This window comes from Myotis daubentonii, chromosome 15 (assembly GCF_963259705.1).
Source record: "Myotis daubentonii chromosome 15, mMyoDau2.1, whole genome shotgun sequence".
NCBI lineage: Eukaryota > Metazoa > Chordata > Mammalia > Chiroptera > Vespertilionidae > Myotis > Myotis daubentonii.
The window spans coordinates 52,330,685-52,354,335 of NC_081854.1; the positions used below are offsets into that span (position 1 = coordinate 52,330,685).

The 23,651-nt window shown below is 58.7% G+C and overlaps 1 protein-coding gene across 1 annotated transcript in view; it reads left to right on the plus strand.

The window, feature by feature from the left end:
- The first annotated feature begins 328 nt into the window (after positions 1–328).
- CNGB1 (cyclic nucleotide gated channel subunit beta 1) overlaps positions 329–23,651 on the plus strand; it is a 50,771-nt gene continuing 27,448 nt past the window's right edge. Inside the window, exons 1-17 of the mRNA XM_059665449.1 lie at positions 329–436; positions 2,094–2,278; positions 2,905–2,962; positions 3,495–3,567; positions 4,529–4,628; positions 4,727–4,769; positions 4,922–4,958; positions 8,119–8,194; positions 8,416–8,455; positions 8,810–8,993; positions 9,681–9,756; positions 10,625–10,661; positions 14,829–14,997; positions 15,751–15,834; positions 19,362–19,449; positions 20,026–20,053; positions 20,965–21,135. Coding sequence (XP_059521432.1) covers positions 2,102–2,278; positions 2,905–2,962; positions 3,495–3,567; positions 4,529–4,628; positions 4,727–4,769; positions 4,922–4,958; positions 8,119–8,194; positions 8,416–8,455; positions 8,810–8,993; positions 9,681–9,756; positions 10,625–10,661; positions 14,829–14,997; positions 15,751–15,834; positions 19,362–19,449; positions 20,026–20,053; positions 20,965–21,135 — 1,441 coding nt within the window. The 5' untranslated portion in view covers positions 329–436; positions 2,094–2,101. The remainder of the gene's footprint in view (positions 437–2,093; positions 2,279–2,904; positions 2,963–3,494; positions 3,568–4,528; positions 4,629–4,726; positions 4,770–4,921; positions 4,959–8,118; positions 8,195–8,415; positions 8,456–8,809; positions 8,994–9,680; positions 9,757–10,624; positions 10,662–14,828; positions 14,998–15,750; positions 15,835–19,361; positions 19,450–20,025; positions 20,054–20,964; positions 21,136–23,651) is intronic.

The window sequence follows — 23,651 nt, forward strand, 5'->3', positions numbered from 1 at the left end:
CCAGAGAGAATCCGCCTGAGTTCGGCCTTGGCGCTGGGGGGCTGGGGTGTACGACGGCCACTGATGACCGAGAGTGGGCAAGCCCCTGCCACTTGGAGGAGTCTCCCAGGATCACCCGGGAACCCCAAGCGGTCATTCTCTGACCAGCCACTCTGCAGCTTGGCCAAGGTATGTGGGGAGCCAGGCCCCTGGGCCCCCCGAGGCTCCCAAATCTGCGCCCCCCCCCCCTCCCCCAGACTCCTTGCTGGACTCCCTGAGCATCAGCCTCCTCCCCACCCCCATTTGGCACCTGCTAATCCTTTGCACACGGCCCTGTGCTGTGCTGTCAATTAAGGGGCCGCCTGCCCGGTGCTGTCAATTAATCCCTGTGTCTGAGAGGGCAGCTGTGAGTGGTGGGGAGAAGGCACTTCCTGGCTGGTGGCCGGCCGCAGGGCAGGTAAGTGGGGATGAGGTGGTGGTGGGCCTGCTGATGGGATCCCCATGCTCTCCTGCTCGCGAGGCCTTTAGACACGGAGAACCGCTGAGCACCCAGGGCTTCCCTCCCCCGGCCCTCCCCGCGCGGCTCAAACCTTAGCGTGCATCCGACTCCCAGGGCAGCTTGTGAAATGCAGATTCTAGGCCCGCAGAGGGCTTGGGGGCCTGGGAATCAACATTTTCACCAGCTCCTCAAAAGATTCTGAAAGGCTGGTCGGAAGGGGGCCCTGAGAGGGACAGCTAGGACCACAGCGGTGCCTGGGCCCCCAGCCACGGTCTATACCCCACCCAGCAGGGACATGGATGCCTGGAGGGGTCATGTCTGGCCCAAGTTCACTTTTTTGGAGGCTGAGCCCCTCATAGGGGAGGCTGGCTGCTGAGGCCGAGTGGGGACAGAAGTCAGAGCTGTGAGCAGAAGGAGGCAGCATGGCATGGGCTTTAGGGAGCAGGGCCCCGGGGCAGGGATCCTGGGCCCGGGCCTGCCCTTTCAGCGGGCGGCTGGGGTCCTTGGTGGCGCAGGGACAGAGGAGGCTGCCCAGGCTGGGGCGGGCATGGCCCGGAAGGGACCATTCAGGGCTGGGAGTTTGCACAGCCTCACCTGTGTGGTGCCGCTAGGGTAGGCCCTCCTGCGGGGATCTGATCACGAGGGAGGGGGCTCCCTGTTCCCCCCGAAGGTAAATGATACCAGAAACTGAACCCATACAGGGCAGGGCTGACCTATCCCAGTAAACCATGCACAAGGGGCTTCCCTGTCATTTTACTTTAAAACGTTGAAATCATGAAAATAGGTTAATTTTGTCTGTATTCAAACAGATTTCCCACTTACCTATTAGAATGCTTTTATAAAAACTTGCAAGGGGGTTATGCTGAACATGATATTCCACAACAAGCATTTTTACTCCAAATAACAGTCACAGCCGTTGATCAAGCTTCCAGTGTGTGCAACTCACTGTTCTAACCAGTTTATTTCATCCTTCCAGTCACCCCCACAAAGTAGGCACTTATACCCCATTTTACAGACAGGCAAACTGAGGGACTCTGAGTCTAACTGATTTGCTCATGACTAGAGCATGTAAAACTTCCCATGTTAGTGCAGACAGATCCACAATATTCCGTTACTGCATGGAGTGTAATTTATCCAACAGGTGAACATTGAGGTGTTTTCCAATAACCAGTCTCCTGCTGAGGGATATGTGAATTTTTTCATCTGCTGCTGTAACACTGATGTGATCAGTCTCTTTCTACACATGTGTTTGTGGGCCTGACTAGTGCTACTTGGAGATATAATTGCAAACATATATTTTTTTAAATATTTTTTTTATTGATTGTTTTACAGAGAGGAAGGGAGAGAGATAGAGAGTTAGAAACATCGATGAGAGAGAAACATTGATCAGCTGCCTCCTGCACATCTCCCACTGGGGATGTGCCCGCAACCCAGGTACATGCCCTTGACCGGAATCAAACCCGGGACCCTTCAGTCCGCAGGCCGACGCTCTATCCACTGAGCCAAACCGGTTTCGGCCTGCAAACATATTTCAAGAGGAGAGGAAAGGGAAATGTGTAATCCACCAAAGCGGCCCCCACTTGGTGGGGAGGCCTGAGGACTCTGTGCTCTCCAGGTGTCAGGATGTTGGGCTGGGTCCAGAGGGTGCTGCCTCAGCCTCCAGGGACCCCACAGAAGACCAGGATGGAGGAGGAGGAGGGGGCCGAACCAGAGCCGGAGCCGGACCTGGAGGCGGAGCTGGAACCAGCGCCAGAGCCTGACACAGCCCCCCGGGAGGCCAAGCTAGAAGGCGAGTGGCTGGTAAGAAGGGAAGGCGAGGGAGGACATGCTCCTCAGTGAAGATTTCAGGCTTCGCGGGTCATGCCATCTCTGGTCATTACTTAACGCTGCCATTGACGTGTGAAAACAGCCATCGGCAATACGTCAACGAATGAGCAGGGCTGTGTTCCAATAAAACTTTATTTACAAAATGCGCAGCAGGCTGAGTTTGGCCTACGGGGCGTTGTTTGGCAGCCTCGAGAGTCTAGAATAGAGCTGCCCAAGTAGCCAGGGCATGGGCTGTTTGCTACAGTCCACCCTGAGACTGGGAGCTTCTGGAATGAGTCTACTGCGTCACTGAGCGTGCTGCTTAGTTCAGTTGGTATTTGTTTGGTGGTAAGACTGTCTCAGTGGGGGGTGTGATAGGCCTGGGGACCACTGGGGGTGTGTGAGGGCCCCGCCCTGGATGGGGGGCCCTTAGGGCTGGGAGGAAGGGCGTGTCCCAGGGGGAAGGTGAGGCCGCCAGGATTTACAGAGACGATTATGAGGGTAGAGTTGTTTGGTCCCCTGGGAGGTGGAAGGGTCCCTTACGGGTGGGTCAGGGGCTGCCCCTGCCGGAACCAGACTGGCCTCTCGAGGGCTTACATGGTCCTCTCTGAACCCTCCAGCCTCCCGAGGAGCCATTGGAAGTGGAGGAAGGAGCTGTGGCTGCCCCCGGCCCGCAGGGTGAGTGCTGATGCCCAGGATGGCAGGGCCCAGCTGGGACGGGCTGTGTTCTCCCCTCAGCCTGTAGAGGAGCCACAGGCTGGCATGCACAAGGGTAGAGACAAGATAGATAGGAGCTGGGGAAACATTGCTGGGCTCCTGGGCACTTTGAGGCTGAGCTGAGCTGGAATCCCAGCCTCCTGACCTGCTTGGGGTTCCCCTGCCTCTGACTTGACCTCCCAAACAGGGTAGAAATGGGCTCTCCAAGGCTCCAGATCTTAAAGTGTGGGGGACTTGCCTGGCTGGTGTGGCACAGTGGTTGGGCACCGACCTATGAACCAGGAGGTCACGGTTCAATTCCCGGTCAGGGCACAGGCCCGGGTTGTGGGCTCGATCCCCAGTGTGGGGTGTGCAGGAGGCAGCTGATCGATGATTCTCTCTCACTATGGATGTTTCTATCTCTCTCTCTCCTTCTCCCTCTCCTTTCCTCTCTGAAATCAATAAAAAGTATATTTAAAAAATGAATATGAAGTGGGGGGGCCTCTTTTTCCAGAGACCCAGAAAGCCGCCTCTACTCCGCCCTCATCCCTCCAGGCCCAGCTTGCTGTGGACCCTGGAATGAACAGGTGCTGTACCCCTCCCCCTCCTGAGGGCCCACCCCCTGTCCAGCTAGGGAGCCATTGGAGTGGGGCCCACACTGTTCTCAGAGCCACGGTCACTTCCAGGACAAATGTGGGACATTTGGGGAATTAGCTGAAGAAAGCCTCAGGAGTGGGGGGCTGTCTCTAACCACATGGGCCACGCGACCAGGAGAAGTGAGGGTGGGATTCTCAGTGCCGGAGTGAAATGGCCAGCGCGGCCAGAAACTCCGACTTTTACATGAAATCTCTGCTCACAAGTTACCCAAGTGAGCACGTCTGCGGCTGGGGCTGGCCCAGGCAGTGAGCCCAGAACCCTCATATCTAGGATGACCAGTCTCGGCCACAAGGAAACCGCCGCCCCCCCTCCCGCCCACCAGAAACCCTCCACCCTCTAGAGCAGCGGTTCTCAACCTGTGGGTCACGACCCCTTCGGGGGTCGAACGACCCTTTCACAGGGGTCGCTTAAGACCATCGGAAAACACATATATAATTACATATTGTTTTTGTGATTAATCACTATGCTTTAATTATGTTCAATTTGTAACAATGAAATTGGGGGTCACCACAACACAAGGAACTGTATTAAAGGGTCGCGGCATTAGGAAGGTTGAGAACCACTGCTCTAGAGCATGGGATGTGTGCCAAGCGCAGGGTGGGGACCCTTGAGCCAGATGAGGGGGAGGCAGGATGATGGTGAGAGCTGGCTGCTCTTAAGCATGGGCTCAGGATGGCACCGGGCACACCCAACTCACAGAGACTTGGTGCCCCCACTTCCCAGGGAGGGAAGACAGCATGTCTGAAGTCTCCCGGGGGGAGATAGAGGTTTGCAATTCCAACCAATTGCTTTAGGTTGGAAAACCCAGGATCTTTATTTAGTTGTACGTCCACTCGGACCAGGCTGGGGCTGGGGAGGTTGAAGGTGGGCGTGTACCTCTGTCCCCCACAGTCCCAGCGCCTGGGTGCTGACCTGGCTGAGGAAGGGCGTGGTGAAGATCATCCCACAGCCCGTCCATAGCACTGCAGTCGGCTTCGAGGGCCCCGGTCAGGTACTGTGGGACTGGGAGGGTCGGGTACGGAGGGGGCCCTGGGAGGCTGGCGCACCTGGGCTCTCTGCCCACAGCTGTCCGTCTGTCCGTCCCCACAGGCAGGAGCTCAGATCCTTGGGCACTGCAGCACTGGGGCCTCAGGTAAGGCCAGGAGGGAGGATGGCTTTACAGAGGGGGGGCTGAGGGGCCATTAGCGTGGGCCTGGCCCTGGCTTCAAACCTGGTTTTGAGTTGGGGTGACCGGGGGGCTCTGGGCAGGCCTCTTGTTGCTGACCGCCATGCCTTCTTCTGCAGATGGATCCAACGAGGCCTCCAGGGCAAAGGACACTGGGTGAGTCCCCGGCTCTGAGCGCTGGTTTGGGTGCCCCTGAGCCTCATCTGTAGTGTGTGTGTGTGTGTGTGTGTGTGTGTGTGTGAGGGGGGCGGTATTGAGGGGGATGGGAGAGGGGAGCCAGTGTGTACAGAGCCCAGGGTCTTGTGTTTAAGAGCAGGGTCCACCACCACCTCAGTGTGTGACCTTGGACATGCGGTTGGTCTCTTCTGGGCCTCAGTTTTCTCATCCACAGAATGGGGCTATGGGTCCTGTGCTGCCCATGGCTTGTTGTGTTGATTCTTGTGAGATCCCCAGGCAGGGACACCTTCTGAGGATGGGAAGAGGTGTGGGTGAGCTCCTCACAAGGTGGGCTTCGTGTAGGCCAGTGGTCAGCAAACTTATTAGTCAACAGACCCAAATATCAACAGTACAATGATTGAAATTTCTTTTGAGAGCCACATTTTTTAAACTTAAACTATATAGGTAGGTACATTGCTATTAACTTAATTAGGATACTCCTAAGGCTTAGGAAGAGCCACACTCGAGGGGCCAAAGAGCCGCATGTGGCTTGTGAGCCGCAGTTTGCCGACCACGGGTGTAGGCGATGCCATGTGGAGCCCAGAGGCAGAGCCTGGGCCACCATGGGGGACATGGGGGCACCTAGGTTGGCCTCATAGTTGTCAACAGTGTGGAACTTGTCAGAGGTGGTTGAAGGGGTGGCTGCCTTGTCATCAGGGGGACAGGCTGGGTGAGGAGCCTGTGTCCTTCTCCAGGGAGGGGCCTGCTCAGTTCCAGGTGCCTCTGCCCTGTAGGAGTGCGGGCCCAGGGAGGCCAGATCCTCCAGTTTTTCAAGAGAAGCTAGAAAATACAAGTGCCATATGGTTTCCCTTAGATGTGGAATCAGAATCCTATCTAATAAAAGAGAAACATGGTAATTAGCGTACATCCGCTACCCTTCCCATTGGCTAATCCAGGTGATATGCAAATTAACTGCCAGCCAAGATGGCAGACGGCAGCCAGGCAGCTTGAAGCTAACATGAGGCTTGCTTGCTTCAGTGACAGAGGAAACCAACGTTCCCCGCCTGCCTTGCCGGCCTCTGAGCTTGCAGTTTGAAACATAGTTACAAATATAGAAGCTAAACAAAACCCCAGAAACCTGCTTTCAGCTGGCCCGGGATCTCAGAGCTGGAGTTATACATTGTTTCGATTATAGAACACAAACAAACCAGATACCTGCTTTCAGCAGCAGAGGCCTCAGAGCTGGAGTCAGAGCTAAAGCTGGCCCAGAATAAAAAAGAAAAAGAAAAAAAAGGAGCAGTTGGGAGCTTCAGTCACCCGCCAGCCTGAAAACAGCCCTCAGCCCCTCACCCAGACTGGCCAGGCACCCCAGTGGGGACCCCCACCATGAAAGGTGTGTGACCAGCTGCAAACAGCCATCATCCCCTCATCCAGGCTGGCCAGGCACCCCAGTGGGGACCCCCATCCTGATCCAGGACACCCTTCAGGGCAAACCAGCTGGCCCCCACCCATGCACCAGGCCTCTATCCTATATAGTAAAAGGGTAATATGCCTCCCAGCACTGGGATCAGCGGAGCCGCGAGGCCTCCTGGCACCAGGATCAGCGTGACAGGGGGCAGTGCCCAAACCCCCTGATCGCCCTGTGGCTCTGTGTGTGACAGGGTGCGGTGCCCCAAACGCCCCCCTTCCCCCCCCATGGGCCCTGCTCTGTGTGTGAGGGGGTAGAGCCATAACCTCCCCATCGGCCCTGCCCTGAGTGTGACAGTGGCGGCGCCCCAACCCCCTGATCCGCCCTGCTCTGTGTGTGACAGGGGGCAGTGCCCCAACTCCCCTATCGGCCCTACTCTGTGAGTGACAGGGGGGAGCTCCCCAACCCCCTGATTGACCCTGCTCTGTGCGTGACAGGGGGCAGCGCCCCAACCCCCTGATTGGCCCTGCTCTGTGCGTGACAGGGGGTGGCGCTGCAACCTCCCCATCGACCCTGCCTTGAGTGTGACGGGGGCAGTGCCCCAACCCCCCAATCGGCCCTACCCTGAGCGTGACTGAGGGTGGCATCACAACCTCCCAATCTGCCCTGCTCTGTGCATGACAGGGGGCGGCGCCCCAACCCCCCAATCAGCCCTGCTCTGAGCCCGACCAGGGGCTGCACCTAGGGATTGGGCCTGCCCTCTGCCACCCGGGAGCAGGCCTAAGCCAGCAGGTCGTTATCTCCCGAGGGGTCCCAGTCTGCGAGAGGGCACAGGCTGGGCTGAGGGACACCACCCCCCCCCACCTTGAGTGCACAAATTTTTGTGCACCGGGCCTCTAGTAACAATATAAGTGAACAACCAAAACAGAAACAGACTCATAGACACAGAGAACAGACTGTTGGTGGCCAGCGGGGAGGAGGGCTGGGGGACTGGGTGGAAAAGGGGGGGGGTTGGGAAGTATAGTTTGGTAGTTACAGAGTAGTCGGGGGCCAGCCCAGGGGAGGTAGGCAGTAGTATTGTAATAACCATGTATGGTGGCAGGTGGTACGGGGGGTTTGGGGGGAGCACTGGGTAAAGCACATTACGCTGTACACCCGAAACGAATACAAATAATATTGGGTGTAAACTGTAATTGCAAAAAAGGGGAGATGCTGGAAATGTAGGCTTTAATGTCAAACTGCCAAGTCATTGAAAAGTTGTCAGAACAGCGTGGGCTCCCCAAATAAGCCTGACGCCTCCAGTTCGCAATCTCTACGGGAAATCCAGTTATGGGTTCCTCTCCATTTACCCGTTCGTTCAGCCCTTCCCTCATTCATTCTTTTAAAAATATATACATATATATTTATTGATTTCAGAGAGGAAGAGAGAGGGAGAGAGAGGGATAGAAACATCAGTGATGAAAGAGAATCACTGATCGATTGGCTGTCTCCTGCATAACCCCCACTGGGGATTGAGCCGGCCACCTGGGCTTGTGCCCTCTGTGGGAATCGAACCGTGACCTCCTGGTTCCTGGGCTGATGCTCAACCACTGAGCCACACGGGCCAGGCCTGAGGTCCTTTGAGAATATTCAGTACAAGGCTCCCACTGGGCAGAATGGGAGCCGAGGGCTGGGAGGGGCTGGGTGAGGCGGTCAGGACAGCGTGGCTGGCCACTCCTCGGGCCACCTGGCTGACCACCGGCCGCTCTGCAGGCCTGTGCCCTGGCTGCTCAGGTGGTTGGAGCAGCACCTGGGGAAAGTGCTGCCTCAGCCTCCAAAAACGTCCGAGGTAAGTGGAAGAAAAGGGGCGGCAGGAAGCTGACCACCTGGGAGGGGCTTCTGGGGTCTCAGGCCGTCTGTCCCCACCCCGTCCCTGGAGGGTCCCTGATGGGAGGAGTGATGGAGGAGGGGCTGGATTCAGGGGAAGGGTGGGCGGGCGCACAGCTGGCCAGGGGAGGGGTGCGTGGGGCCAGCCTTGCTCCGTGACCTCTCTCCCTGCTTATGATCCAGGGCTGCAGAGACGAGCCTGCAGACGCTGCCTTGGGCCCAGGTACAGGAGGGGACCTGCGAAGGGGCTGTCTGAGATGGTCACAGGCTGGGTGGGGTAGCACTGGGCCTAGGGATCCTGGCTGGGGGGGGCGGTCAGGGCTTGCTGGCCTATTGTGGGGGCACTAGGACCCCCTCCCCAGGCCAGGCTGGGAAGCCAGTGGCCTGGGACAGCCTAGTGAGGTCTTGAACAAGTCCTTCTGCTCCCTGGGCCTCAGTCCCATGTCTGTCTGCTGATGGGGATGGTTGGGGGATCCCAAGGGGCTCCCCATTCAGTCATGGTTACCCCTCAGTCTGGTCCCCTGTGCCCTTAAGGGGTCCCATGAAATTTGAATCTCCTTCTCTCTGTGCTGCTTAGAGCCCCCAGGGTGCTCCTTGGAAACGGAGCCCGTGCTGCAGGCCCCGGAGAGTCCCCCCCTGCCCACTCCTGGCCCCCCGGAGCCCGAGGAGGAGCCCCAGGAGGAGCCCCAGGAGGAGCCCACTCCAGAGCCCCAGCCGGGCTTCCAGGCTTCCTCCCTGCCACCCCCTGGGGACACTGCCAGGTGAGCCCCCCTAAATGCCACACTCCCGTGGGGAGCAGCCCAACACCCAACCTTCACCAAACTCTTTTTAAAATTATAAAAGTGACAGATGCCCCTGGGAGAAAACTCAAAGGGGTTTCCAGGGCCCCTGCCCAGGGCCACCTCAGCAGCACCTTCTCAGCCTGGGCCAAAGGATACATGCATTTAAAATCGAGCTAGGGCCTGGCCGGCATGGCTCAGTGGTTGAACATTGACTTATGAACCAGGAGGTCACAGTTGGATTCCCAGTCAGGGCACATGCCCAGGTTGTGGGCTCGATCCCCAATCGGGGGCGTGCAGGAGGCAGCCAATCCATGGTTCTCTCTCATCATTGATGTTTCTATCTCTGCCTTTCTCTTCCTCTCTGAAATCAATACAAATATATACAAAAGATAAAATAAAATCGGGCTAGGTACTGACTAGTTCCCCGCCTGGCAATGGGTGAGGGGCCTAGGGGCACCTGCAGCGGGTTGGGGTGGGGGTGGGGGAGCCTGAGCTACCTGCTAGGGCCTGAGCAGTAGCCTGAGACTTGCCTAAGGAGGAGGGGGGGAGAGGGACCATGGTCTTTGGGGCTGGAGGCCTGGGTTCTAGTCTGCCTTCTGGGGGGCTTGCTGTCTGCCTGGGGTGTCACTTTCCCCCCTGGACATGGCCACTCTCTCCCACCCACAGGTTGGTGGAGTGGCTCCTGCATAGACTGCAGATGGCCCTGCCGCAGCCCGTGCTCCGTGGGAAGGCTGGGGAGCAGGTGGGTGCTGGGCTAGGGGAGGGAGGGCCGGGATGCGGGCAGGAGTGGGATGGTTGGTCTGTCTCAGGGGGGCCATCATACAGAAGGGAGAAGGGCACCGGCCACGGGAGCCCAGCCCGCCTGTCTGCCCTGTCCCGCCATTCTGCACTCTCTCAGGCACCGTGTCTGCGGGGCTGAGCTGGCCGGCTCAGCCCTGCCTGCGAGAGGTCACAGTCGGTGGGGGAGGTGCTACCATGGTGGAGCAGAGAGGATGTGGGGTGCAGAGGAGGAGCCTCCCGGGAGCATGACGGAAGGCTTCCCAGTGGAGGTGGCCTGTGAGCTGAGCCCTGAAGGAGTAGGAGGTGGGTGGGTGACAGTGAATGAGGGTGATTGGAAAGGGCCCTCAGGCAGAGGACCAGCCTGTGCAGAGGCCAGAGGTAAGAGAGGACCTGCACGTTCTGGGAGAATGGGCTGTAGGAAGCCTGAGGCTCTGTGTGCCTCCTGACAGTCTAGGACTCCAGCGTGGGTGGGTTTGGGGAACAGGGCCCCGGTCGCCTCTTCCCCTCCAAGAACCTGGCCCCTGGCCCTTCTCTCTTGGGGACAACTGGACACCTTCATAGAAGCACCTGGAACTGGGGGTGGGCGGCCTGGGTCCCGTCCTGCTGCGGTAGGGAGTGGAGAGCGGCTGGAGCAGAGCCGACCTCGGAGGCAGGGAAGCGTGGGGCCCGGAGCAAGGGGATCTTCTGCGTGGACTGGGGGCGGGGCCGGGGGGGGGGAGTGTCCTGGTGGGGAGAAGGAAGGTCTCTTGCCCCTGCGTGTGCGGGAGGGACCGTGGAACCGGGGAAGCTGGTGGGGAGGCCACATGGTTTTCCCCTTTCTCCCCCTGCAGGAGCCTGATGCCCCGGGGACGTGTGACGTGCAGACCAGTAAGTGACACGTTGGTGGGTGCTCCCCTGCATCTCGGGGAGGGTTGCTTGGCCTGAGCGCGCAGGGAACGTGGGCTGTCCCCTGCCAGGCCTGCACTCGCTCGGGGGCACAGTCAGGGTTTCCTGAGGGAGCCTGTGCTCCGAGGCCCCGCCTCAGGTCAGCCTGGCCAGAGAGCCAGAGCCGGGCCCAGAGCAGATGGTGGCTGGAGGCCCTGCTGGAGGCTGGGGAGGGGGAGGAGGGGATGAACTTGGCCTGTCTTGAGCTTCCATGCAGAGGAGCCCGTCCTGCTGGGACACCCAGAAAGAGCCCCCCACTGCCCCTGGCAGCTGGGCCGGCGGGTTTGGCCAAGCAGAGTTCCTGGTTGAGGGGTGAGGGGAGACGGACAGGGAACTGGACCCCACAGACTTCAGCTGCCTTGAGCTGGGAGGGTATCCCCTTACCTGTGACCAGGTTAGGTAGGTGAGTGTGTTGCCTTTTGTCTCAGACCTGCATCGGGACTCGGGGAGAGGCTGAGGCAGGAAGGGTGGGCTAGGGCCCCAAATCTGCTCGTCTTTCATTTTGTGGCCTCAGGAAAGGCCTGTGGAGGACAGGGCATTCATCCATCCATCCATCCATCCATCCATCCATCCATCCACCCATCCATCCATCCACCCATCCACTGACCCATCCATCCACCCCCCCATCCACTCATCCATCCATCCATCCATCCACCCACCCATCCATCCATCCATCCATCCATCCACCCACCCATCCACCCATCCACCCATCCACCCATCCATCCATCCACCCATCCATCCATCCATCCATCCATCCATCCATCCATCCATCCATCCACCCATCCATCCATCCACCCATCCACTGACCCATCCATCCACCCCCCCATCCACTCATCCATCCATCCATCCATCCACCCACCCATCCATCCATCCATCCATCCATCCATCCATCCACCCACCCATCCACCCATCCACCCATCCACCCATCCATCCATCCACCCATCCACCCATCCACCCATCCACCCATCCACCCATCCACCCATCCATCCATCCACTCATCCATCCATCCATCCATCCATCCATCCATCCATCCACCCACCCATCCACCCATCCACCCATCCATCCATCCACCCATCCACCCATCCACCCATCCACCCATCCACCCATCTACCCATCCACCCATCCATCCATCCATCCATCCATCCATCCATCCATCCATCCATCCATGCTCCCATCCATCTATTCATTCATCTGCTCATTCACTCGTTCACACATGTAAAGGAGGGCCTGCTATGTGCCAGGCCTGTGATGAATGCTCGAGGTGGGCAAAGCGGCGCTCAGGCCCTGAGGGCGGTGGCCTTATTCCACCTGAATCCGGGCACTGGGACTGCAAGGCTCAGGGCCTCCCAGGGCTGCTCTCACAGTGTCTGTGAGGCTGCGTCCCACCCCAGTCTCAGTAGGCTGTTGGTGGTCTTTATGAGAACTTCGAGGCTGGAACGGCTGCTGTGGCCTGGGGCACAGACCGGCCAACTGACTGTGGAGCTCGGGTCTGACAGCGGCTGTAGGGGGCGAGGGGGTCTGTGTGATTGTGTTGACATTGGCAGGGAGGCCTCAGAGCAGGACTCCACAGTCTTGTGGAGCTCATGGCCGCCCTGGAGGACACAGAGCGGGGACCCCCATCTTGTCGGGGCAGGTAGCGCTGTGCCCAAGGTCACCGGACAAGTTCTTGTGGACTTTCGGAGACGAGAGACCACGTGGCCTGGCAGCAGCTTCTCAGTCCGGCTGAGGTTACCGCACGGAAAACGTGCCCTGGGACAGAGACCCCTCCCTGGGGTGGCTGAGAGCTTTGAGGGTGGAGCCCCTGGCTCCTCTTCCCCCTAAATATGTTTTTATTGACAGAGAGAGGAAGGGAGAGGGAGAGAAAGATAGAAACATCAGTGATGAGAGAGAAACATCATTGATCAGCTGCCTCCTGCATGCCCCACACTGGGGATCGAGCCCGCAACCTGGGCATGTGTCCTGACTGGGAATCGAACCGTGTCCTCCTGGTTCAATGCTCAACCACTTAACCACACCAGCTGGGCCCCCTGGCTCCTCTTAACCTTCTCTCTGCTCCTCTGGAGGGAGGCAGAATTCTCAGCCAGCCCACACAGGGCCTCCCTGTGTGCCGGAGCGTGGGGGTCAGGGGTCAGCAGAGGGCCCTGGGGCCGCCAAGGGGCAACTCAACACCCCTACCAGGGACCCGGTGTTAGTTGCCGGGGGCTGCAGACTGGGTGCCTTCCAGCAGCAGGATCATGCCCTCCCCCAGTTCACGCGGCCAGAAGTCCAAGGTCAAAGTGCTGGCAGGGTTGGCTCCTCCTGGGGCTCTGAGGGGCACACCGTCCATGCCTCTCTCCCTGCTTCTGGTGGCTGCGGGCAGTCGGTGCCTGGGACTTGCAGCTGCCTCCCCGGCTCTGCCTCTTCCTCTGTCCGCTCACCCTGTGTTCTCCTATAAGGGTACAAGGTCACATTCACAGGGGACAGGAGTTAGGGCTTGAGTTATGTTTTGGGGGTCCTGCGGGGCTGTGTCCCCCTTCTCGCCACTCTGCCCCAGCCTCCCCAGCCTTCACCCACTCAGGCACTCACTCATTCAGCCCCTCCGCCTGGCCACCTAGCCACCCACCCTCTGTCTTCTCCTTTGTTTCAGGGGTGGCAGCAGCGGGAGGCCTCTGAAACAGGGGAGGAGGGAGCCTGGGAGAGCACAGATGGACAAACGGACGGATGGATGGAAGGAAAGAAGGGAGTCCTGAAGAGAAGACCTGCAGGGACTGGGAGTGAATGGCCATTGATCCCCCAATCCTCCTTGAACAGTGACCCCTGGCAGGACGAGGCGGGGATCAGAGTCCTTTCCACTGTCCCAGAGCTGCCTTTCGGGGACACCAGAGCAGGGGAGGGCCGGGGGCACAGCCTGTGGCATTGAGGCTGGACAGCAGGACCCCCACCGGAAGGCTGGGGAGGCCCACAGAGGACTGTCTCAGCACAGAGCCTGTCACGGAGCTGGTGTTCCCATGGGACACAGGTTTTCCCAGGAGCCGTTCTTCCTAGGCTTGGCCTCAGGGTGGGGACCGCCAGTGGACAGCAGCAGATGCTCTCATTGACATTAAAGAGCGTAAGCAGCCAAGCTGGCGTGGCCCAGTGGTTGAGCATCGACCTACGGACCAGGAGGTCACGGTTCAATTCCTTGTCAGAGCACATGCCCAGGTTGTGGGCTTGATCCCCAGTGTGGGGCGTGCAGGAGGCAGCTGATCAGTGATTCTCTGTCATCATTGATGTTTCTCTCTCTCTCTCTCTCTCTCTCCCTTCCTCTCTGAAATCAATAAAAAACATATGTAAGTCACCATTAGTCATGCGTGCTTGGCATGAGGGCCACCTAGACCCCTTGAGCTTTTTGGAAACACCTGGTATCCCAGTAACCTCCCCCTTTCCTCCTTTCCCTGCCTGGGGGTGCGCTTAGGTTCCTGATGAGTCTCCCCTGCACCCACGTCCACCAAGCTCACAGCCCCCAGTTTTCACTGTCAGGGGCCAGGGCACACGGAGAAATGTGGAAAGCTGCAGATTCTCTCTGAAGGGGGACCACCTCCATGAGAAAGTTGGGACCACCTCCATGAGAAAGTTGGGGGGGGGGGGCGTGGAGCCTCTCGGTCCAGGAAGGAGAAGAAGACGCCCAGAGGCAGGTGCTGAGATGACAGGCGGGTACTGTGCCGTCACCAAGGGGCGGCGCCGAGAGAGCAGGCAGCGGGCAAGCGCTCTCTGCTTCGTGGGGACATTCAGGCTCCCCGCGCCTGGTGTGCAGGGGGACCTCGGGCCTCGGTCTTTGGCATCACCTGCCACACTGTGGTGAGAAGCGTTGTTTCTGCTTCTGCACAGACGCCAAGAAGGAGAGACACAGACTCGCTGTAACGGAAGCTCGGCCTCACGAGGAAAACAGATGGCAGGAGACAGGGTGACGGATCGCAGGCTGCAGCCCATCACTTAGCCCCGATCCGGTTGTTAACGGTCCCGCTGACCATGGTGCCGTGTCCACTGCTAGGCTGAGAGCTGGCGCATGGCTGGCGATGGCCGGGGCTCCCTGGATGGTCCCTGGGACTGAGCCCCAAGCCCACTCTCCCCCACACCCTGTGTCCCCTGCAGTCAGCATCCTCCCTGGAGGCCAAGAGGGGCCCGGTGATCTCATCCTAGAAGAGGTCGACCCTCACTGGGAGGAGGACCAGGCTCAGGATGGCAGCGCCAGCCCGCAGGGAGCAGCAGCGGTGGCGTCAGCTTACGCGGAGGAGAACAAGGCTGGGGAAGAGACGTCCAGGTGGGAGCCAGGGGAGGCCCGGAGGAATGACTGGGAGGACAACAGGCACTTTAGTACAGAACCTCAAGGACTTAAAAGGGCACAGAGGGTGGGCCAAGCCTGCCTCTCCCTCCCCCCTCCCCCCTGACACCCATCCCTTCCCCAGGTTCCTCTGTGCCATTCCAGGGACCATCTGAGCACATGCAAGCTTGGACCCCCCCCTTTTATTTTGATTTTTATTCACAAAGCATAGCATGCACCTACCTAGCTGCACTTTGCTATATTCATTTACCCATTTATCTTGAGATCTTTCCCCTTCAGTACATAGAGATTGCTCACACTTTTTATTTTTAAATAAATGCATCCTATTCCGTCATACGGATGTGCCCGCATTGATTTAACCTGTCTACTATTGATGGACATTTAGGTTGATTCCAAAAATTTGTTGTTGTAAGTAATTCTGCAACATGCACCCTTGTGCATGCCCGTGAGTGCATCCACAGGAAGTCTCAGGTCCTTAGCCCTGCGCCCTGCATTGCACAGAGGGGGAAACTGAGGCCCAGAGAGGATCAGGGGCTGAGACAGGCCCCTCGTGCCATGTTGTTAGCGAGAGCCTGGGGCTCCTCGGGTGGGGGTTCCCGGGTTGATTCTTGGTTGAGGGGTTCAGGTCTGATCTCAAGGGGTCACAGGACATCTTACTGAAAATTGGGGCAGGAGGTGGACTCGGGGTGCATCTTCAGGGGGGCTCACCTCTTGCCTCTGATCTCATTTCAGGGAGTTTTCCTGGATTCAAGAGGACAAAGAAGATGAGGAGGATGGGGAGGAAGAGGAAGATGAGGAGGAGGAGGAGGAGCCTGAGTAAGGCGCTATGCCCTTGGCTCAGGAGTGGCCCAGGGAGGTGGGGCTATTAGATGATAATCCTTCAGAGGCAGTGGGCCGTATTGTAAAGGCCTTGAACTGAATTTCCTGGGAGCAGTGGGGAGCCATTGCAGGTTTGTGAGCAGGGGAGGGGCATGATCTGGCAGCAGCGTTGTGGAGAGATTGAGGCAGGAGGAGCCTGTATTCCCATCAGGCCAGACTGATTGAATGGCTCCCTTGGCTCCACCCCCGGCACTATTCCCAGTCACTCTGCCCTCTGTGGTACCCCCTGGCCCACATCCTTCCTCCCTGACCTGCCCCTCTGGCCGTGGCCTGGGGCAGGGTAGCCCATGAGTGTCAGGGGCACAGGCTCTGCTGCTCTTAGGGGCAAGGACATCCCTGCACAGAGCTTCTCCCCACACCCGTCAGGTGGGGGAGAACAGCAGCGCCCTGCAGGGGGTGGTCACGGCCCGGCTGTGAGAATGGGGGCGGCAGGATGTTCGAATCCCCACCGAGGGTCATTTTTAGTCCCTGCCAGGAAAGAGTTAAACCCTGAGGCCAGCATAGGAGCCTGCTCAGGGTCATCTACATTTAGTCTACCCTTGCCCGGGTCGCATGTAATCTTTTCATCCTCGGCCAGAGGCCACACAGCTGTTTGCTTTCCTCCAGTGATGGGGAGCTCACCACCTCGCAGAGGCTGTGCATTCATTCCATCCCTATGCACCCCTGGCTTATGAAGTGATTTCTTCCACCAAAACTAAGCATGCTTCCTTATGATTTCTGTCACCTGGTCCTAATTCTGCCCTCTGGGCCCCCGAGCCAGGCTGCTGGCACGGACAGGTGACCGCTCTTGCCCTGGGTGAGGACCTTTGAGGCTGCCAGCTCCCTTAGTGCAGCCTCGTTTGCCTTCTGCCTTCCACCTGCCTCTGTGTGGAGCACGTAGTGGGGGAGTTGTTCCCCCATTACACCTGCGCACCCAACACTCAGGCCTGAAAACCCCTTTCTGTGCCATGGCTCTTAAGGCCAGTGATCCAATGTGCTCACACACATCTACATGCGCTAACTACATGTATTCTCATGCACACAGGTACATACAGGTGTCTGCACTGTCACACACACCAGCACACAGGCACAGACACATAAGTCTGCATACATACACAACACACACATGTCCGCACATGTGTGCTCACAGGCACACATGTACACACTTGCAGATACCCACATGGCACCCTGCACGCATGCTCATGCACACAGCACATGACTACAGTTACCCACAAACGCTGCAGCTGCATACACGCGCCTACACAAATGTTTACCCAGAGTTTCAAACTCAGGGAAGTTTCAGGCCCGGGCCTCAGGCAGGGATGGAGGCTCTGTGGTGAGAGAGCGAGCGATCCCAGAGCCAGGGCCAGAGGGGTCTGCGTGGGCAAGCCGCTGGGCTGTCACTGGTGGGGGAAGGATGCTCTCGGCCAGCTTTGTGGAGCCACAGGGGTGACTGATGACGCTGGCAGATGGTCGCCTAGCGACCAGGTCTCTGCCGGCAACAGCTCGGCTCTTCCTAGCAACCACAGCCTTTTGGTCCCCACCTGGCCTCCCTGGGGGCGCTTCTGCAGTCACCCGCACAATCTGATTAGAAGCAGGAAGAACTGGTGGCTCATCCGCCACCCGGGTCGCACTGGCTCCAGAGCCAGCCTGGCAGGCGCAGGCTCGCAGGCTCGGGCTGGTGGGCTGGTAGACTGTCCAATTCTCCACTTGTTCGTGCTGCCTGGAGCCCTGGGATGAATGGCACCGCCCCCCGCTGAGCTCCTGCACCATGGCTGTCCTGGTCGGCAAAGCCAGTGAGACCCAAGTAGGTGCCTGCATCTCCTAAGGGCTCCCCCTTCCTTCTTTTGGGGTTGGGGTGCCATGAAGAGTCTGCGGAAGGCGGAAGGTGACTGTGAGGACCTTAATTTGGGGGCACAGCCTGCTGGGTGACTTGGGGGAGGAGGGGGCTGGCAAACCCTGGCAAGTTGGCTGCCTTGGCTCCTCCTTGCACCTTTAACCCTTTCACGTAGAGAGCGGGGAAGGGGGGGTGGCTCCTCTGGGATGCCCACCTTCGCCCGTCTCTTTGACCCTCCATGTAGAATTCCCTGGGATTTGGGAACCTTCCAGAAGTTGATAGCCTGCTGCTTCCGGGCCCAGCAGAAAGGGATCTTGGCAGGCACTGAGCACACTGCAGGCCAGAGGCAACCATGACTGTGGGTACATAGGTCCCCCAACAGCCCTGGTGGTGCTGGCAGGGCCAGGGTAGGGCTGGTGAGGTGTCTCAATAGCTGGAGATGTTTGTGCAAAACGTTCCCCAATCCACGGGGGTGACTCCTAACCCTGCAGAAGGTGCTCCTCTGGGACTAATGGTAATGATGACAAGGACGAGCCTAAGAGCAGCTGCCATTGGACTAGCACTGGTGTTCTGTGCCGGACGCCGCACTGCAGCGTCTGTCATTAATCCCAGCGCCCAGGTGAGAGGCCCGAGGCTCTGAGATGGGTGTCTGCCAGCAGGTGCAGAGCTGCCCGTCCCAGGTCAGGCTGGCTCTGCGCTCACACTTGGGACCCCAGACCAAGCTGCTGTCCGGTCGTTAGAGAATCGAGAATGACCCCTGACATGGGGAATCTTTTTTGACTTTTCCCTGAGATTCTCAGGGGCCCTCTGAGCTCACCCAAGTAAGTCAGGCTGTTCAGGCTGAGCAGGTCCTACCCATTTGACAGGCGAGCAAATAGAGGCAGCCAGAGGGCGTCCCGGTGACTTACCCACAGCCACACGTTGACTTCCCGGCCTAATTCTGGAAAGGCCAGGACCCTGGGCAGCCCCTGTCTGGGCCGTGGGAAGTGCATTTCCTGGGCCTGTGTGCTCTGAGGCCCAAGGAGGGCATAGTTTCCACAATACTTCTAGGGGATCCTATCCTGCAGTGGAGCTCTGAGCTCACAGGTGGGAACGAACGCAGGGCCTGTGTTTGAGGGTTTGTGTGGCGTGTGACAATTTGCTGTGTGATTTTGGCCAGGCCGGTTCACCTCTCTGGGCCTCCCTTTTCTCAGACTCCCTGCCCTGCCTGCAGCACCAAGGGAGCCGGGAGACTTCAGAGGGACATGCTGGGCACCTGTTGTGAACACTGGACAGTGCCCTTGGATCACACCCAGAGGACAGTTCCTAAGCCATCCTGCACACTTCCCTTTGCACATGCTGTTCCCCCGTCCTGGACACCCTTCCCCACCTATTCCTCGTGGTTCATTCATCATCCTTGAGGTTGAGCTCACAGGCCACCTCCTCTGGGAAGCCCTCCTTCCTGGGCCGAACTGTGGCCGTGGCCTTCACGGCCCCTTGTCCCAGCACATGTCTCAGACTCGGGGATCGTTAGCAGGACGTGCGTCTGCCGCCTCCCCGTGTGGGAGTCTCACTAGGGGAGGACCTATTCGAGGGCATCTTGGTGCCCCAGCTCCCGGCACAGAGCGGGCACTCAGCCTGACCCAGCCCTTTTCCCTCCGGGTCACAGTGTCCTGCTGGATAGCTGTCTGGTGGCAGAGGCCGGCGCGGACCTGGGCGGCATAGACAGGACGGTCACCCAGAGGGATTCCTGCCAGGTATGGAGCAGCACCGGGCCTGGCCCCGGCGGCCCTGGGGTGCAGGCTGGCCTCGGTGGAAGGGGCTGAGACCTTGACTCCTTCGTTTATGGGGGGTTTTCAACGTGTGAGATGCCCGCCAGACAGAGGGAGCAGGGTGGTGGGACTGCAAAGCCCGCTGGTACCAGGGGTCAGATGGTGTTAGGAGGGGCCTTTGGTGGAGTGGGTGAGGAGCCACTGGACCTGCACTTCAGTCCTCACGTGGCTGTGTGACCCTGGACCAGTCACCGCCCCACTCTGGGCCTCAGTGGCCACCTCTGTGAAATGGGGCTAATCCCTTCCCCCTGCAGGCTGTGCACAGTTGTGCACTGTCCATGGGGAGGACTGTAGTGGCTGCTCTGGTGCCTGTGTCCCCCCCCACACAGGGCTCATTACATGTGACAGGTCGGGGTGGGGCCTGGGGCTCCTGTGTGCACTGCCTCTATGAGGTGGAGGCCACCTCCCCGGACTCCCCAGGAGAAGCGCTGGACAGGGCTGGTGGGGGGGCGGGGCGTGGCTTGCTGGTCACAGCTTCTGTTTCCACTGTCTATTTTATAGGAAGAAGCCGCAGCCGCCAGCTCAGGAGGTAGGTAGTGGTGGGTAGAAGGTGGCAGAGAGTGTGCAGGGCCACCCCCCTCCTCTCCCTCCGTCTCCACCATCCCTGTCCCCCTCCACCTGCCCCATCCTCAGGCAAACCACCCTCTGTGCCCTGGACCACATCATCAAAGCGGGTGATGGAGTTCAAGGGCCCGGGGGATTGCACTGAGGCCCAGGACTCCAGCAGCCTGGGGAAGCCTGCTCCCAGCCAGCCGCCCCCCTCCCACTGCCCAGCCCTCTGGGCTGCCACCCAGCAGGGGCTTGGCTCAAACGTGTAACATATTACAGTGAAAATTAGGACCAGAGCTTGCTAAGGGCACGTCCTAGACTCCATGCCTCTTCTGAGCTTTTATTAAAAAAAATATTTTTATGGATTTCAGAGAGGAAGGGAGAGGGAGAGATAGTAACATCAGTGATGAGAGAGAATCATGAATCAGCTGCCTCCTGCATGCCCCACACTGGGGATCGAGCCTGCAACCCGGGCATGTGCCCTGGCCAGGAATCAAACCGTGACCTCCTGGTTCATAGGTCGACGCTCAACCACTGAGCCGTGCCCGCCCGGCTGATCCTGACTTTTTTGAGCCTGAGTGGGAAATGCTCCCGGGGGTTGGTTAACAGAGTGCAAGGAGTTAAGGGCTGCAGGCTGCCCCTCGGAGCTGTGGGGAGGACCAGCCACAACACGTGGTGATGCATTTGGCATCGAGTTCCAGGGACAAGAGTGATGCTCCCGATTTTGGGAGCAGCTGCTGCAGGTGCAGCCGGGCGCCGGGCTGGTCTGTGTTGGCGCCGGTGGGGAGACCCCGCTCCCCTGCCTCCCCCAACTCTGTGCTCCTCATTGCAGTCCCCAGGGTCCCGCCTCTGCCTGAGACCCCCCTGGCCCCAGCACCATGGCTACCCCAGGCCAGGACCAGCCGCCTGGCCAGGTGGCCCCCCTAAACCCGGTGGAGCACCTCCCCAATGTGCCCAGCTACTGCCCCCCAATCACCCGCATCCCCGTCCTCGTCTCCCGGAGGACGACCTTGTCCAACTCCAGCTTCGCCAAGGAGACCAGGCGCTCCGTCCGTCGCCTAGGTAGCGTGAGCCCGCCCACCCAGCATGCTCGCTCCGTGATCTGTGCTTCTGCATGGCCTGGGCTGTTTCCCAGTGTGGGTGCCGCGGTCAGCACGTGGACCACTAGTTGGGCTCGTGGGAAACCACCCTTCCGCTGCTGACCAATGCCTTCCTCATGCTTTGTGGTGACTGGAGGGGCCTTAGTCTCCTTCTCCCTGTGCCTCAAGCCCCACAATTAGCAATTCATGTCTTGGGGTTAAACCGGTGATGGCGAACGTTTTGAGCTCGGCGTGTCAGCATTTTGAAAAACCCTAACTTAACTCTGGTGCCGTGTCACATGTAGAAATTTTTTGATCTTTGCAACCATAGTAAAACAAAGACTTATATTCTTGATATTTATTTTATATATTTAAATGCCATTTACCAAAGAAAAGTCAACCAAAAAAAATGAGTTCGCGTGTCACCTCTGACACGTGTGTCATAGGTTCGCCATCACTGGGTTAAACATTGCTTTCTCCAGATCTTCATCATTTGTACAAATAGTCACTCACACGCTAGTGTAAACAAGCCACTCAGATCCCCAGGCCCAGAGACTGGGGGCAGGGAGCTGGGAGGGGGGAGAGGTGAGTGGAGGGGAAGGGAGCAGGAGAGGAATGTGGAGTCTGTTGCAGACAGAATCTTCCGACCTTGAGAGTTTGCCGGGAGCTGGAATTTCCGAGGACCGTTGGTATCTGCCCGGCAAATTCCATGTCAGGGAAGCAGAGGCCCCAGGTGCCGGCAGGCAGAGCAGGCAGCGCAGGAGGAGTGGCCTCCCCGGGGGCCAGTGCGGAGGGCGGCCGCCCGGCTCTGCTCCATTGTGACAAGGTGCCCTCCGTGGCCGGCAGGCCTGCTACTTGCTGTCTAGTGACCAAGTGCTCAGGGACACACCGACCCCTCCGGGCGGACCCCTGTCATTTTCTGCCTTAACTCCAGCCCACCCGCCCACTTGCCTTTTCGATCTGTGTGTGTTCGGCTGGCACGGGGCGGGCTGCCTCCAGGTCAGCAAGCAGGGGGAGCGCTGGACGTTTCATGAAAGAGACCACTGTTCTCTCCTGTTCCTAACGTGGGGTGGGCAGAGCAGGCCGAGGGGGTACCAGTCGTCCTCATGACAAGGGGTGATGCCCCGCTGCCGTCTTCTGGGCAAGCCCTCCATCCACTCACTCCAAAGGGTCCCCGACTCCCACCCTCTATCACTCCCGGGTTTTACGCGGGTCTGTACCAACTCTGCTTTGATCTCCTTACTGTTTTCCTCCCAATCGACGCGCTTTTTAATGTAATGAAGTGTATTTAGTTATTTATTTTTAAATATATTTTTATTGGTTTCAGAGAGGAAGGGAGAGGGAGAGAGAGATAGAAGCACCAACGATGAGAGAAAAATCATGGATCGGCTGCCTCCTGCACGCCCCCTACTGGGGATCGAGCCCGCAACCCAGGCAAAGTGCCCTGACCGGGAATCGAACTGTGACCTCCTGGTTCACAGGTCGATGCCCAACCACTGAGCCTCGCTGGTCGGGCTTAATGAAGTGCATCTAAGCAGGAAACTTGCCTTTACTCTAACAATGCAAACCGGCCCGCCTTACCGTAATAGAAGGCACAGATAGAAAGAACCACGAAGACACTGAAAGCAAAGCAATGTTGGCAGTTTTCAGTGGCACAGGACGGCCGGCGGGGCTCGGGCGGAGACCTGCTCCAAGGGCCAGAGGGGAGGAGAGGGACCACACAGGTGTAAGGCCAGAGCAGCGCTAGCCCCCACTCCCTCTCGGCACCCAGGGCCTACAGAGCGTTGACGAGAGGAAGATCCTCATACTCTGCTGTCCTTTGCCTGCCCTGTGCCATCTCGTCATCTTGTGTCCTCCCTGGTCCCGGGAGCCCCACACCCTGAGAAATATTCCCAGTGACACCCGGGACAGTGGACACCCGGCTCCGCAGTCCCTGGGGTGGGGGAGGGAGCCTGAGGTGGGGCCACACTCAGGCTCCCAGGGAGGACCAGTCTCGGGATGTGGGCCTCTCAGAGGCCGGGAAGGGGTTGGGTTGATGAATTTGGGGGGCTCCTGGCATGTATAAAAGCAAGGAAATACCGCCCGGCCAGTGTGGCTCAGTGGTTGAGTGTCACACCTATGAACCAGCAGGTCACGGTTCGATTCCTGGCCGGGGCACATGCCCGGGTTGTGGGCTCCATCCCCGGTGTGGGGCGTGCAGGAGGCGGCCGATCCATGATTCTCTCTCATCATTGATGTTTCTGTCTCTCTCTCCCTCTCCCTTCCTCTCTATGAAATCAATAAAAATATATTTAGAAAGAAACAAAGAAATACCCAAACGGGTCCCCCAACAGCAGTAACGCTCACGACAAAGACAGGCTGTTACCCTTGACTGGAGGACGCTCCACGTAGCTCCCTGAGGCCTGGTGCCTTCTCCTCCCACCCCCGGGCCTGGGAAGGCATCACCCGCTTCCCTGGGATGGGGAAACTGAGGCCCAGAGAAGGGAAGCAGCTGAGCCA